The following is a 13,067-nucleotide window of genomic DNA, read 5'->3' as shown; positions in this document are numbered from 1 at the left end:
GCCCGATTCTGAGCAAGCTTTTGAGCTTTTGAAGTTTTAAACTTTTAAAGACCAAAGCTCACATTGTGGCACTCGAGGTGCCGCATTTGACAAGTGCACCTGACAGCTCATTACTCCAACATTATGGTCTACGTGAGTATGCTTTTAGAAGAATTTATTTAGCTATTATTGATAAAGCTGATGTAACGCTTGGTTTCGGTGACCTATAATTTTTGCCAAAATCGCAGCCCACAAGAAATCAGTTCGCAAAAGGATTTTGTAATGCAACAACAGATATGATAACTTATTCTTACACCTGCATTGTTTAAAGAAGTGGCACTTGTAGAAAAATGAGTACTTTTCCTTTCGCACTTAGACCATTCTTTTCATCATGAAGCAGAATTTGACCACTTTACCGGAAGCAGCACAAAATACATTCTGGTACCCCGTCCTGCTAAAATACATACTAAAACAATGCAACTAAACACATACTAAATACATCCTATACATGCTAAAATGCAGCACTTGCCAACATAGCAGCAAAATCGAGTCATCTAACATCCAGCCTAACTGCGTGTTTTTCCCAGCACCCTCCTTTGCGCCGACGCACGGATCACTGATAGTTCTGAAGCTCTCCGTGCTACAGAGATGTTCCAACGGTGTTTGCAAGACCTGAAGTCGCCCGGCCGAGAGAAGATCAGCGTGAGTGTAGCCGCAATCACGTGGTTCGCTCGTGCAGATGACCGCGACTCCATTCCGGGACGAGCGGTGTCCGCATTGTGCATGGCGGTTCGGAAGGAGCTGGCGGTGGACAGGATCAGGGTGGCAGGGGAGAGCTGAACGGCAAGGGTGATGGCGTAGCGCGGTCATGCACGTGGCGGCGTTCAGAATCCGTTCCGCGTGAGGCCCCGACCAGTGGTCTTGCCACTGTGTGGTGGCGCTGTGCTGGCCTGTGCAGTCCTGCCGCTCTAGAGGCAGTCTGCAAGTTTGACAGTGCCAAGCGTTTGTCCTCGCCCCGTTCGGTATGCAGTATGGTGTGCACGCGATTCCCATGTGAAGTGCACGCAGGAAAGAAAAAAGCTGATGTACAAAATGAAATTACGAAAGGAGAGTGCAATGCAAAAATAATTGTTCTCCTTCCAATTCGATTATATCTGCAAGGTGAAATTGGGTCACTCAACTCATTGCAATAACTCAATTTTTTCAAACTTAACATGTTTCTTCATTGCATGCATTCCGAGGAAATAAAAATGCAGCAAAGTTATGCTGGATTGCATCACTGTCATAATTTCAACTCAACATTTAGTTCTAATCATTTTTCTTCAGGCATGCACTGCCTAGGTTCAAAGGACGAAAGGCTGATTACCACTCCCTGGCTAAGATCTCTTGCTACCAACCAAATTACTGCCATAATTTCAACTCAACATTTAATTTCGATTATTTTTCTTCAGACATGCACTGCCTATGTTTAAAAACCTACACGCAGATTAAAACTCCCTGACTAAGATCCCTCCAGCCATATAGTGCTGGTGATTAACACTGTTAGTCATGGCACTACAGTCAACAAAAGCTAATGGAAACAAATTCCTACAAGTTCCTGTACAAGTAAATTTCAGATTGTCTTCAATGTATTTTGCTTCTTTTTCAGAGTGCAACAATCTACAAAGAACGCATTATGTCTCTTCAGAGTAAAGCCGAGACAGTCTACAGAGTAACAGCAAAGCAAGAAAAAAGCAATAAGCAAAATGCATACACTGCCGAAAGAATCACTGCACAATGTAGGCAGAGCATGCTATAGGAAGATTAAGGATATCTCATTTTTGTCAAAACAAGGGACTCCTGAAGCAAATCCGGCAGTGATATTTTTTTATATCAGGTCATTAAAATGGTAGCTTTGGATTTCTTTACACACTTAATAACCATCGTCTCAATCTTCATGGAAATATGTGCACATAAATATAAGTACACTAGCCTCTTCCTTGCCGCCATCAAAAATACTGCTGCCATTGCCATGGTTCAATCCCGCGATCTTCGTGTCAGCAATCGAGAACCACAACCACAAAACTAGTGGCGGATGAATCGTCATGAAAACAAAATCATTTGTCACTACAGTCAAGCCAAGGGCAGTATCTTCTTTACATTACTCTACGTTCACGCTCGGTCATGTAAGCACTAAAGCAGGGATCCTTACTGATGATGGCGTCAACTAGATGCTCAAAGCATCTTCTATCAAGCCTCATCAAGCCAACATTTTTGTGCATAGAAAATCTTTAAAGGCATAGTATAGAGGTATAGTTATAGGTCAGCCATATTCGGATCCCACGAGAATCTATAAAGCAGTAGCGCAGTTATACAGAGTATCTTAGGCAAACAAAATCTACAGCTTGGCACATTTTGCTTGAGAACATTACCACAAGGTGTCACCTTGTGCTGCTGCTTCTACATGAACAAGTTCTGCTATAAGGTTATCTCTTGAATCGCTATGCCCAGTATTACTATGGCTATGTAATGACACAGTAATACTAGGCAGATCATGTGTGTGTGTACATTTTATGAGACGCTTGCATACTTCCTTGCTCTACGAGTCTGTGCAGTTAAACCTCCTGAATTCGGATTTCATGCGACTGGAAAAAAAGTTCGAATTAAGCGAATGCCTAATCATCAAATGTTTTACAGAACGATAAACAAGTATCTATTACATCAATGAATTTTGACTTTCTTGATAAATATGCAAATTCAGTACTTACTCTGTGTGACAGTAGTGCAAGAGCTACAATTTACACCATTTGCAAATTTCTTTGCAATGTTAGCCCGAATCACCTTGTCTTAGGCCGAAACATGCTATGGACTCATCCGTTATTGCATACCACCACCACCGACACCACCATGCGCACGTGACGGTGATATGAAACACTGCACGCTTCGCCGCTCCCCAGGTTTCACGATGAACACCCTTCCCTACATGCATCGGTGCTGCCCAGTTTTTAACAGTCCAAAAGAATTTGGCATTGATGAGTACAAAAATCATTCATTCATTGGCATCTTCTAACGAAATACAAAAAGCACAGCATGGTAAAATATGCAGGCACAGGAGGCACTGAGCAATGTGAACCACAGGAGAATGTCGGTCGCTCCGTACAACAACATTTCACTAGTACAATATTTCACTTGTGCTGACAGTAAATGAAGAACTCTCGAACCAATGCCAACCTACTCATTTTGGAAGAAATTTCGATATCGCGAAGCACAGCGAACTGCAGCCCCTACGCAGCGTTACGTTCTTCTACGAAAAGTACTGCAAATTTAAAATGTGTAACCAAGCTGCTGCAGTTAAGCGACGCCATACCAACAATGAAACCAGGCGAAGCACAGGGCGGAATAAACGTGCAGTCTCCTCACAATGGCTTTCTCCAGTTGCAATTAGCAAAAAATTGCAGAAGCCTGCAGAAATGACAGAATAGATGATGGACTACACTGCGCAGTAAGTCTTTAGACTTGTTCATGTATTGTCTGTTGGAAGAAAAATTTCCTGCTGAGAGCGAGCCATCTCACTTCAAGAGGCGAGGGGAAAAAAAAAGGCAGCGTATATATATATATATGGAAGTTGTACATCCTGGTGGTGCAAAGAAAAGGCTCCTTTTTCTCTGCCTCCTCTTGTCTAGGTGGGCTTGACCACAGACCACCAGTAGAACAAGCCTCAGGCTTCTTAGCATTAATTTTGAACTGCTTTTGCTAAGTTCAAACTTGGCCTACCCCCAGTAGTCATGGGCCTTATGCTACCCCTGACAAAAATGAAGAATCAGCAACATCAAGTAAACATTACAAGAAACTGAATGCTACAAGGAGACAGGTAAAGATGAAACAGATGCTAGTATAAGAGAACGAAACATGCAGAAAACTATGGCAATAAGTTATTTTTTTTTCGGCAACTGTGACGGGTATTGCTCATCGATTCCTCATCGACCACCTTGCCAGTTTCGGTCAGCAACAGGTACATAAGCAGCTTGTCACTGCTGTCACACCTCCCCAACATGCTGCAGCTCTTATGTCTCGGTTTAAGATTCCAACAACGATATTCAGTGACTCTGCCACTGGGGAAAGCTGGGTGGCATGGCAAGAAAGCGACTCCTCAGCTCCTACTGGGTCAGCACAAAGCCTGTTTTCACTAGAGCGAAACCTGCTGAACAAAACAACGCTGACACTACAAGCAGAAGATGAAAGATTAATTTGGGAACAAAGCTGCAACAAAAAAATCAACACATTAAAAACACAAGGAAAAACTCCTGTGCTACATAGCATGCACTGGAGTCAGGGTGTGGATGTCAGTGAGTGCTCTCTGCAGATGGTACAAGGGTTCACGGCAACCGCAGCATTAGCCAAGAGGCCGGATTCTGTGATGTAGATTCTAGCCAAATTCGGTATAGTAGTGAATTCAGATCCTCATGGCACGATAAAAATATGTTCACCTATGCAATTTTCTTGCCAAGAAGTACGCGATTCCAGTGCCGGACACTGGCAAAAATCTGAATCACAGGAACCAATCAACAAGAGCAATTGCTGTTAGAGTTAATCCTTTTGTTCCCTTTGAGAATCTTGCTGTACCTGAAACGATTTAGAATGGAGGTAATCATCTCATCTGCATTGTTTTAGGGAATAACATGGTTTTTTACATATACGAAACCAGTGACAACTGCTACACAGCAGAAGGATCTGTAAACAGACCAAAATTATTTGAAAATATAGCTCGGTCATCATCCAGAACTTTTTGTTTAGTACATTTCATTCCCAACCCCGCACGGACTTGTATCATACTTTCAGTGGCATCTTCGGAATATGTAGACCACCAAAGAAAAAAAAATAAAAGAAGCGAGATAACCCTGCTGTCATGCACTACCAGTAACAGTTTTTGTCATTTCATTCGCTATGAATTAGAAGTAGATACAAAGTGAATGCAAAGCAGCTCACTAAAGCTGGCACATTATTTCAAAGAGTATCGACATGAAATTTCAATAATTGTTGGCTGCTTGCTATGAAACACCTCCGATGTCAAGAACCCTAATTACCCTAATTACAGTTAAGAACCCTAATTACAGCGCCGTAGTGCTCGGGAGCCCTTTGAATGTACTTTAATAGTGCTACGTTAAAAATGCAATATTGGTATCGGTATCGAGAGGGTGGCTTTGCAGCAACGTGTCAACACGAGCCTTGACGCCACAGAGAGCCAGCAACTCGTGAAATACTAAACTCGGGGACAATTTTCCGTGGCAATGAAGGGAAGGCTACGTAGCCAAAGTGGGCGTGTGCCACCGCTGTAGAATCTAGCGCCACAAATGCGTCCGCATTTTCCGTGTACGAAGGAACAACACTATTTTCTTGTGGATACCGTTTACAAAGGGACGCTGTGAGCACCCAGAAGATATTTATATTTGTTGTTGCTTTCGGAACAGTCATTTGGCGTTATTGTGCGTCTGAAAACGTCGCACGTTCTACGTGCACTTCGCAGTCAATGGCGTCCTTCTTCGTGTTTAGGTGAGCGCGCTCATCGCCCTCCAGCTCTTCGGACGACTCGTCAAAGGAGCTTGCGTCGAATGGCACTCACAAATGTCTGTGGAAGCAGACGTACCAAATTGTGTGCAGTGGGATTACCTGAACACGGCCGTCGTTCGAAACGCGAGCCGAACCAGACCACTTCATGGAGGAGTACAGGAGCAGCAGCTCCAGCCCCGTAGATTTCCCTTCATTGCTACAAAAAGTTGTCCATGAGTGTAGCAGCAGCTACTCATTTGTTGTCAGTTGGACGAGGTTCATGTAAAGAATGATGAGTGAATTGTAGTCCAGTAACTCCAACGGCGATTTCTGCAGTGTAGCCTGCATGTAGGCCGCAATGTTTGAAATCAACGTAAAATTTCTTATACATGTTGCCTGGCTCCTGTGTATGGTGAACGTTGACAGTGCATATCATGGAAACAAAATGTTGTCCTTTCTTAGTCCACAAGGAACGTTTCAGAAAGACGACAGGACAGAGCGCACACTTTCTGAAACGTTCCCTGCGCACTAAGAAAGTATACATCTTTCAAAAATAGAATACCAACCAGCCAAAGTAGCCACTCTTTTGCAAAAAATTTCCCTCAAGGGGCACCTCGAAAACCGTGTACATACTCCTTTTAAGCGGTGCATTGGTATATCTTGCCAAAATACTGCTGTGCAAAAAACAGAGGAGTGCTGTCGTATTGTTTCGTCCTTGTCCGTTTCGAGTGCTGAGGTGTTTCGACAGTTTTTTTACAGGATTTGTTGTAGTTGATTACCAAAATTCTCCACAGTTGGCAAACATGCTTTTCCTGCATGTACAAGATGTCCGACTAGTCCTTTAAACGCAAAAAAATACAATCAGTCTGAAGTGGACGATTTCTCAAAGCTTGAGAAAAGAGAGCTTATTATTAGAACAAACATACAAGACATACATGTCGTGCACGAGGTCAGTGAAAAAAGGTCCCATGCCGCTTCATGAAATCTGCACTTATGAAACCAAGATACGGCACGAGGCCAGATATGAGAAACACAAACGCCAAAGAAACGTCGCGCACTTACCCGGCATTTAACCATGCGGTTGACCTTCTTGATCTTCGCCTCGCAAAAGGCACCGCGGTACTTCGCGCTCACATCTGTCCCCACTGTCAGGTATAAAGGCTCATCGGACGAAGCCTGAAATTAAGAAAAAAAATGGGAAAGAAGTGTCGGCAATCTTTCACACCCTTTAAAAGCTAGTATGTATGCACTGCAGCCATGTCTTTCCTGCAACAACTCACATGGTCTCAGGTTTGCATAATATCACTGTTCTTTGAAACTTTGCACTTAGTGAACATAAAGAGCTTCAGCTGCACGAAAATCCGAGCAGAGCGGTAGCAAACTACACATGTCGCTAAATATAATGGATGTATCACCAGCTAGAGACAAATTTGCCAGCACTGTGGGAGGGTTGAAGCAATGCCCTTGCACGATTCTGAACTTGTTACAACTTGAGAGTAATGGGTGCACTGTCTTTATCTCGTGGGTACAGAGATATATAAAAAAAAAAAACCATGCACGGTGCTGTGATGACAAGATAATGGGTGATACTGCTTCCAAGAGTTACAGTGTATTGTCAAACCAGGAAAACTTCACTGCCCTGTCTCAGATTTACAGACTACCTCGCAAAGCTTCTTGCAGCAAAGAATGCTGGCATAATGTACTACATGTTTCACACTATAGACTACCTCACAAACCTTGTAGCCAAGAATGCCGGCATGCTGCAACGGAGCGATGAAACAGGCAAGCGTGCAGATGCGTTACACTGCCTCGCGTAGAGATACCGACGCATGCGTGGGTCTATTCGTCACGCTTGATTGCATACATGCATCCCGCGTTTATGAAGTCATACGACGTACCACTGCGAGACGCTAATTGAGCAAAGGCACTTCGCTTTCGTTGGGCACACGGGTGCGTTTAAATGTCAGATTTGTCATCAGGATAAAGTGCAATTGAACGAGGCATACAGTCAGTAAAGCCAGGGACAAACATATGCAAGTCGGTCTCCTATGTATAAGTAAATAGTTGCTGTGCTTCTACGCCTGAAAACCATGACGCGATTACAAGAGATACATTTATCTGTGCGCTCAATAATTTACACATCAAACATGGTTGTGTTGCCACAAAAACTGGCTAACATATGACTTCCAGGTGTTTGCATATGGGTGTGGAAGAACTCAGAGAGGTGAGCTGTGCGTTTGATCTTTCAAAACAAGACTGCTTTAAAAACGGAAGAAAAAAAAAAGATGGACGTTCAATCGCGACGCGTAGCCCAATCATTTCTTTATCTCCGGTTTGCGAGCTGAGGCAGGCATCGGCCATTACTCTGCAAGTCAAAAAACCCCCTCCTCTTCCAGGTTCACGTAGGCAAACGTGCGAAGGTCATAAACCGGGCAGGAACGGAAACTTGACCGACTTTCAGACATGGCCGATTCGAAAGAAGAGAAATGCGGTAGCTGAGAAATTACATCTGCTACGAGAACATTGAGACGTCAGCAGGGAAAGCCTAGCGCCGCAGCGTCTGAAGCCCAAAACAGCTGTGAGCTCGCAACCGGGACAATGCCGGGGCCGCCATCCTAATAAGGTGTTTGACAGCTGTTTCTGAATGCAGCACTAGCTCAGATGCTTCAAGCCAGCCGGATCGCAGTATGCAAAGCGAACCTCGCTAACGTCTGAACCGCCAAAGTTCTCAAACGAGGAAAGAAGAGCCACCGCGCAACCTCAAAGCAGCGGCAGAAAAAAAAAAAAAAATGATGGCTACGTTCGCCATCCCCAACGCAAGACCGCTGACGGTTGACCAGTGCTATCAAGCGACAGTTCAAGTCCGTCGATAATGACTACACGATCTTTCAAACGCACGGAATATTTTTCGATTTCAGATGTGCCCTTCGGTTTGCCTGGCTGGCCAGCGGCGTGACCTAGAAGAAAAGAGCCCATGGCATCCGCCGTCGTGCTCATGATTTTTTTTTCGCTTTTACGTTTCCCCGTAAACTCCGCGCCTGCCAGAATCTCGCCGTCTCAGCCGACATCTTGGGCGACGAAATTCGCGCAGCGCCGAGGTACACGCACGCACTTTCGCACGGACGTGTGGCACAGAGGTGTCGAAGAAGCTTTAGCTAGTTGCGATCAAGTTGCGATCGGCGACTGCGGACACCGTTAGGCCTAGGCGGCCCATAGCATACATACACAGCGTACGAGAGCGTACGCAACACACACACGGATTCATGGCGCAAGGCGAACATGTCGAACGTTTTACGTACCATTGCAAACTTGTCAGGCTCGCGGGCGTCGAAGACGCCCGCCGGATCAGTTCCCGGTCCTAGTTGACGTCGTGCGCGACGAAAAAAACGCTAGAAATCGCCTCGAAACCTTCCCGAACGGCGACACACGGCTGCTCGTAGCATCGGAGAAACACCGCTCCCTCTCGCATCAACAACTTGCCCATGGCCTTATTCGCTATTGGCTCGCTTAGTGTCACGTGACCAACCCCGCGCCGTACGACGTTGTGTGTTTGTGCGGTCCGTGCGTGCGTGCGTATTTTTCTGTAACGTTGTTGTCTACGTGCGTTTATTTGGTATACCGTTCGAGCCTGTTTGTGTACAGGCGTTGTAACTGTTTCACGTTTCAAGCGTGAGCATCAGCCATCCTTGTAACGTTTCGCGATCGTGACTATTTGCAGAAGCAAAATGCTCAATCGTTTTCGGTTTAGTAACGACATTCCTAACCAAAGCGTAAACTCAGAACTAAGGTAAGCGTCGGGAAGCCTCTAGGAACGCTTTCACGTGTCGTTACACAATCTGAAAGTTACAAGTACAGTCGCGAAAGTAGCGGAAAGGAGTAGTTGTGTTGTTTTTTTATTATTTCAGCTGATCTACAGCTGACGCCAGGTACGCGAAGTGGCGACGCGGCACACTTAACACATGCGCAAACGCCAAAAAATATGTAGACAAGCAAAATTAAATTTTTGCAGTGAGCTGAGCCTGTTTATATTGTTATTTTCAAGGTTAAAAGTAACAGTTGGTTAAATTAAGTATTTCAAATTAAATCGCCTTTTGCAATACCACAGTTTGAAGACTAGTAGACTTCTAGCGGCAATAATCAGTAATAATGTAACTTTACAATTAAAAAAAGTATTCCATAAAAAACACTATTTTATTTGAACGTTTAATACGCCAAGTAAAAATTACGTCCTACGTGATCATAGTTTCTTGATCTAAAAATGTTTTTTCTTTAAAAAAAAAGTTTGGGACCTTATTGTTATTATTTTAAGCCAGTGAAAGCCAGTCACAAGTCATACTGCGATTGTGTTCATGTGGCGAGTTTTGAAATAGTACTTGTGCGAGCTAGTACACTCTAGTGCGAGTGACGCATAATTGAAAAAAACTGATGCACCTAAGGACATCGCGTCAGCATGACAATACTTCGCGTCGGACTCTGCCCGGAGTTGACGGCGCCAGTGGTCGACAAGCTGCGGGCCTGCGGCGTGAGGACCGTGCTCGAATACCTATCGTCGGAACGCGAAGCGCTGGCCGAGCGCGCTGGTCTCGCCTACAGAGACGTGATCCGGCTTCGCCGTTCGCTGCAGGCCATCTACGCTCCCAAGCTCTGCACGGGGGTCGAACTGTACGAGCGGCTATTGGAAAGCACTGCCATCTTCAGCACGGGTAGCGCGAACGTCGACAACGCCGTGGGAGGCGGCGTGTACACCGGACGCGTCACTGAGATCGTAGGCGCCGGCAACAGCGGCAAAACCCAGTTGTGCCACAGCCTTGCCGCAAATGTAGCTGTCGCCAGCCACTTTGGCGCCCTCTACGTGGACACACTGAGCTGTTTCTCACCCGAGAGATTGCGTCAGATTGTGACGTCACTCTCAGTGACCGGAAGTGGGAGTGACGTCAGAACCGAAACCGTTCTGTGCAAGGTGAGGCACGTTACGGCGTGTGACTTGCTTCAGGTGGTTCAGGTCGTGGACCAACTGAGGGACTCGCTGTGCTCAGCACGATACAAGGATGACTTCTTGCTGAAGGTCAAGATGATCATCATCGATTCCTTGACGGAGGCCGCATCCCCCGTCTTGACGGGAGACCAGTACGTCGGCGGTTTGTCTCTGATGGCCCACCTCTGTGATGCCTTACAGTACCTGGCGGCGAGGTTCAGGATAGCCGTCGTGGTCACCAACGACTTCGTAGCCGGTGAAGGCGGTGTCATGAAACCAGCCCTGGGGCGCTATTGGGAGCATGTGCCCTCAGTTTCACTAGAGCTAAACTTGCTTGGTGATCTACTTGAGTGCAGCGAAATGCTAGAGCTGAGAGTGGTTAAGAGCCCCGATGTCGGCGTTCTGGGAAGAGTTGTAAAGTTCAGGATCGCCCCCAAAGGAATCACAACCGCAGCTGCAAACTCCTGATATTCTTCATGTTTACTTTATCGATTTGTCCACCGGTGCGTAAATCCTTCATCACGGACGAAAGTGAGGCATGTTAGCACGGACACGAGAGGAAAGACCTGGATGCTCTTTGGCCACATGAATATGGTGCATGTTGACGAGCACCAGCACCACTCTGAGTTGGAAGATGAGAGAGTGGGTTCTTTCTCACATTCAGTAACCTTTCTTGCAGGTGCAATCTCCTCGTCACTTATTTTTTCATAAAATACGGGTAAAATATCTGCATAAAGCATTGAGCCTATTCATATTTCATACTTTTCAGCTGTACGCCGTTCTCTCCACTGGCAAAGTCTAAAATGCACAATACCAAATGAAATCAATTGACTGTGCAAGATAGTCATGGAATACAAAGCATAACGGGCATGCACCTGCTTGTTAAAGCAGGGTAAAAAAGAATCAGCAAGAGACATCCTGTATGTATTGAGCACTAAAGAGATTATTTTCTCACGAAATAATAAAAACAAACTGCTGGCATCAGGAATTGTGTCGCAAAGATTGGAAGTGCTCTGAGAAAGCAATGCACTCTTTTTTGTTGTTGTTGTAAGGAGGAAGAAAAAGAGTACGTTGTAGTGAGCCCTTGGCCAGCAGCATCTGGATGCTCAGACGCTTCCGAGTTCAGTCCTGTTTCTGAAATTGTGCGGCGTGGTGAAGGGTGTTGTCAGTTTGGTTTGCTCATTCACATCAGACAGTTAAGCCCTTGAAAAAGAATGCCATGACTGCAACCAGCAAGTCCGAAGTTTTGCCGTAGGTTTGCTCGTCTGACTTCGACTGCCATTCCGCTCTCCTGGCCTGTCCTCCAAGTTTGCCCCAAAGTATTGCGGTCCTGGAACGTCGCTTTCATACAACATATGTGATCGAGCCAGTCAAGCCACCCACAGACAAGCGCCGCATTGTTTGCGAAACAGTGCACATTAGTCGCCTCAAGCCATATCACGAGCCCTTCCTTCTTTCATCACATTGACTCGCCAGGATAGCTTCTGTTTGTCGCCAGGGTGTGTTAAGGAGAAAGAAGAACAATATGCCGTGTTGCGCCATGTTTTAGCCAGAAGCGCCGAGCATAAGCTGTTTGCCTCAGTGCTGTGATTCCTGTGTTGGTTGTCGCCGCCCGCTTCCAGTGTCGATAGAACTACTGTGCAAGTGCTGCTTATGCCAGTAAACCCTGTTTTATTGTATTTTTAAGATTTCTTTAGGGGCTGTTTAAGAAAACCGAGATGGTTCTAATAAACCCCCACTCCATCATCCCCCATAGTGATATCGGGGTCTTGGTATATGCCGCACTTTAATGACATGCTTATGTAGTGTTAACAAATGACTGTGCCGAGGTGCGAACAGTATTTAATGACAGCACACAGTGTGCAAAGTCTACTCAGAAATGTTGATGAAGACAAAGTTGGTGTTTGCCAAAGGGAAATTGACAAAGCAAGTTGTTAAGTCAAGGTATGTGTCCAATGTAGCGAAAGCGTTTAATCATATTGATACCATTGTGCCAATGCTACACATGACAACTGGTCAAGAATCAGCATGTACCCACAGGGATGAGGGATGAGGCAAATATTTGAAAACTTCCGAAAAACAAAACAGATTGGATATTTCCTTGTGTTCCATTATATGTCCTTAACTAATATTCTCTGTACAAGTCTGCCAGCATAATTTATAGAACTGATTGACAGAGTGTAAGTTCAACCACTGATAATTCTGTGCGTGGCAAAAGTTTTATGCACTGTATTTGATGAACACCTACGAAACTACTCCAGACACATTAAGAAAAGGTTGAAGACCCTAGAATGATGCAAGAAAAGCACTGCCATGAAAAAAATATATATAATTCTGGTGCTATTCCAACTTCTCATAACACAAACTTTCTTGCGATTAGTTGAAGCTACAAAAGATGCTGTCTTGCTCACCTTGTTTGCTATGCCAGACTGTATCAGATAGTCATGGTTATGCACTCAAATACTATAATCTCAAACAACACGTCTTTCAGTATATCTAGTGCTTGTTGTAAACATACTTATGTTACACTAATGGAAGCGAGACAGTGTTTGCTCTTTTTGTTGCATCTGATAATTTATCTTTATTT

The 13,067-nt window shown here is 45.0% G+C and overlaps 2 protein-coding genes across 4 annotated transcripts in view; one reads left to right on the top strand and one right to left on the bottom strand.

The window, feature by feature from the left end:
* The window catches only part of LOC119165440 (uncharacterized), a 46,890-nt gene extending 37,948 nt beyond the window's left edge, over positions 1–8,942 (bottom strand). For all 3 annotated transcript variants that reach the window (XM_075871872.1, XM_075871873.1, XM_075871875.1), the window contains exons 1-2: positions 8,805–8,942; positions 6,568–6,681 (exon numbers count right to left, since the gene is read on the bottom strand). In XM_075871872.1, the coding sequence (XP_075727987.1) occupies positions 6,568–6,681; positions 8,805–8,807 (117 nt within the window). In that variant the 5' untranslated portion in view covers positions 8,808–8,942. The remainder of the gene's footprint in view (positions 1–6,567; positions 6,682–8,804) is intronic.
* An 887-nt stretch (positions 8,943–9,829) lies between these two features.
* LOC119164497 (DNA repair protein RAD51 homolog 4-like) lies at positions 9,830–12,569 on the top strand. Its single transcript, XM_037416694.2, has one exon. The coding sequence runs from the start codon at positions 9,956–9,958 to the stop codon at positions 10,946–10,948; it is 993 nt and encodes a 330-aa protein (XP_037272591.2). The 5' UTR covers positions 9,830–9,955; the 3' UTR covers positions 10,949–12,569.
* Positions 12,570–13,067: the final 498 nt, after the last annotated feature.

This window comes from Rhipicephalus microplus, chromosome 8 (assembly GCF_043290135.1).
Source record: "Rhipicephalus microplus isolate Deutch F79 chromosome 8, USDA_Rmic, whole genome shotgun sequence".
Taxonomy (NCBI): domain Eukaryota; kingdom Metazoa; phylum Arthropoda; class Arachnida; order Ixodida; family Ixodidae; genus Rhipicephalus; species Rhipicephalus microplus.
Note: the sequence above shows the minus strand (reverse complement) of the source record. Positions and strands in the feature narration are given on the sequence as shown.

Coding starts and splice junctions, on each gene's coding strand:
- LOC119164497 (XM_037416694.2), top strand. CDS start 9,956: ATGACAATACTTCGCGTCGGACTCTGCCCGGAGTTGACGGCGCCAGTG.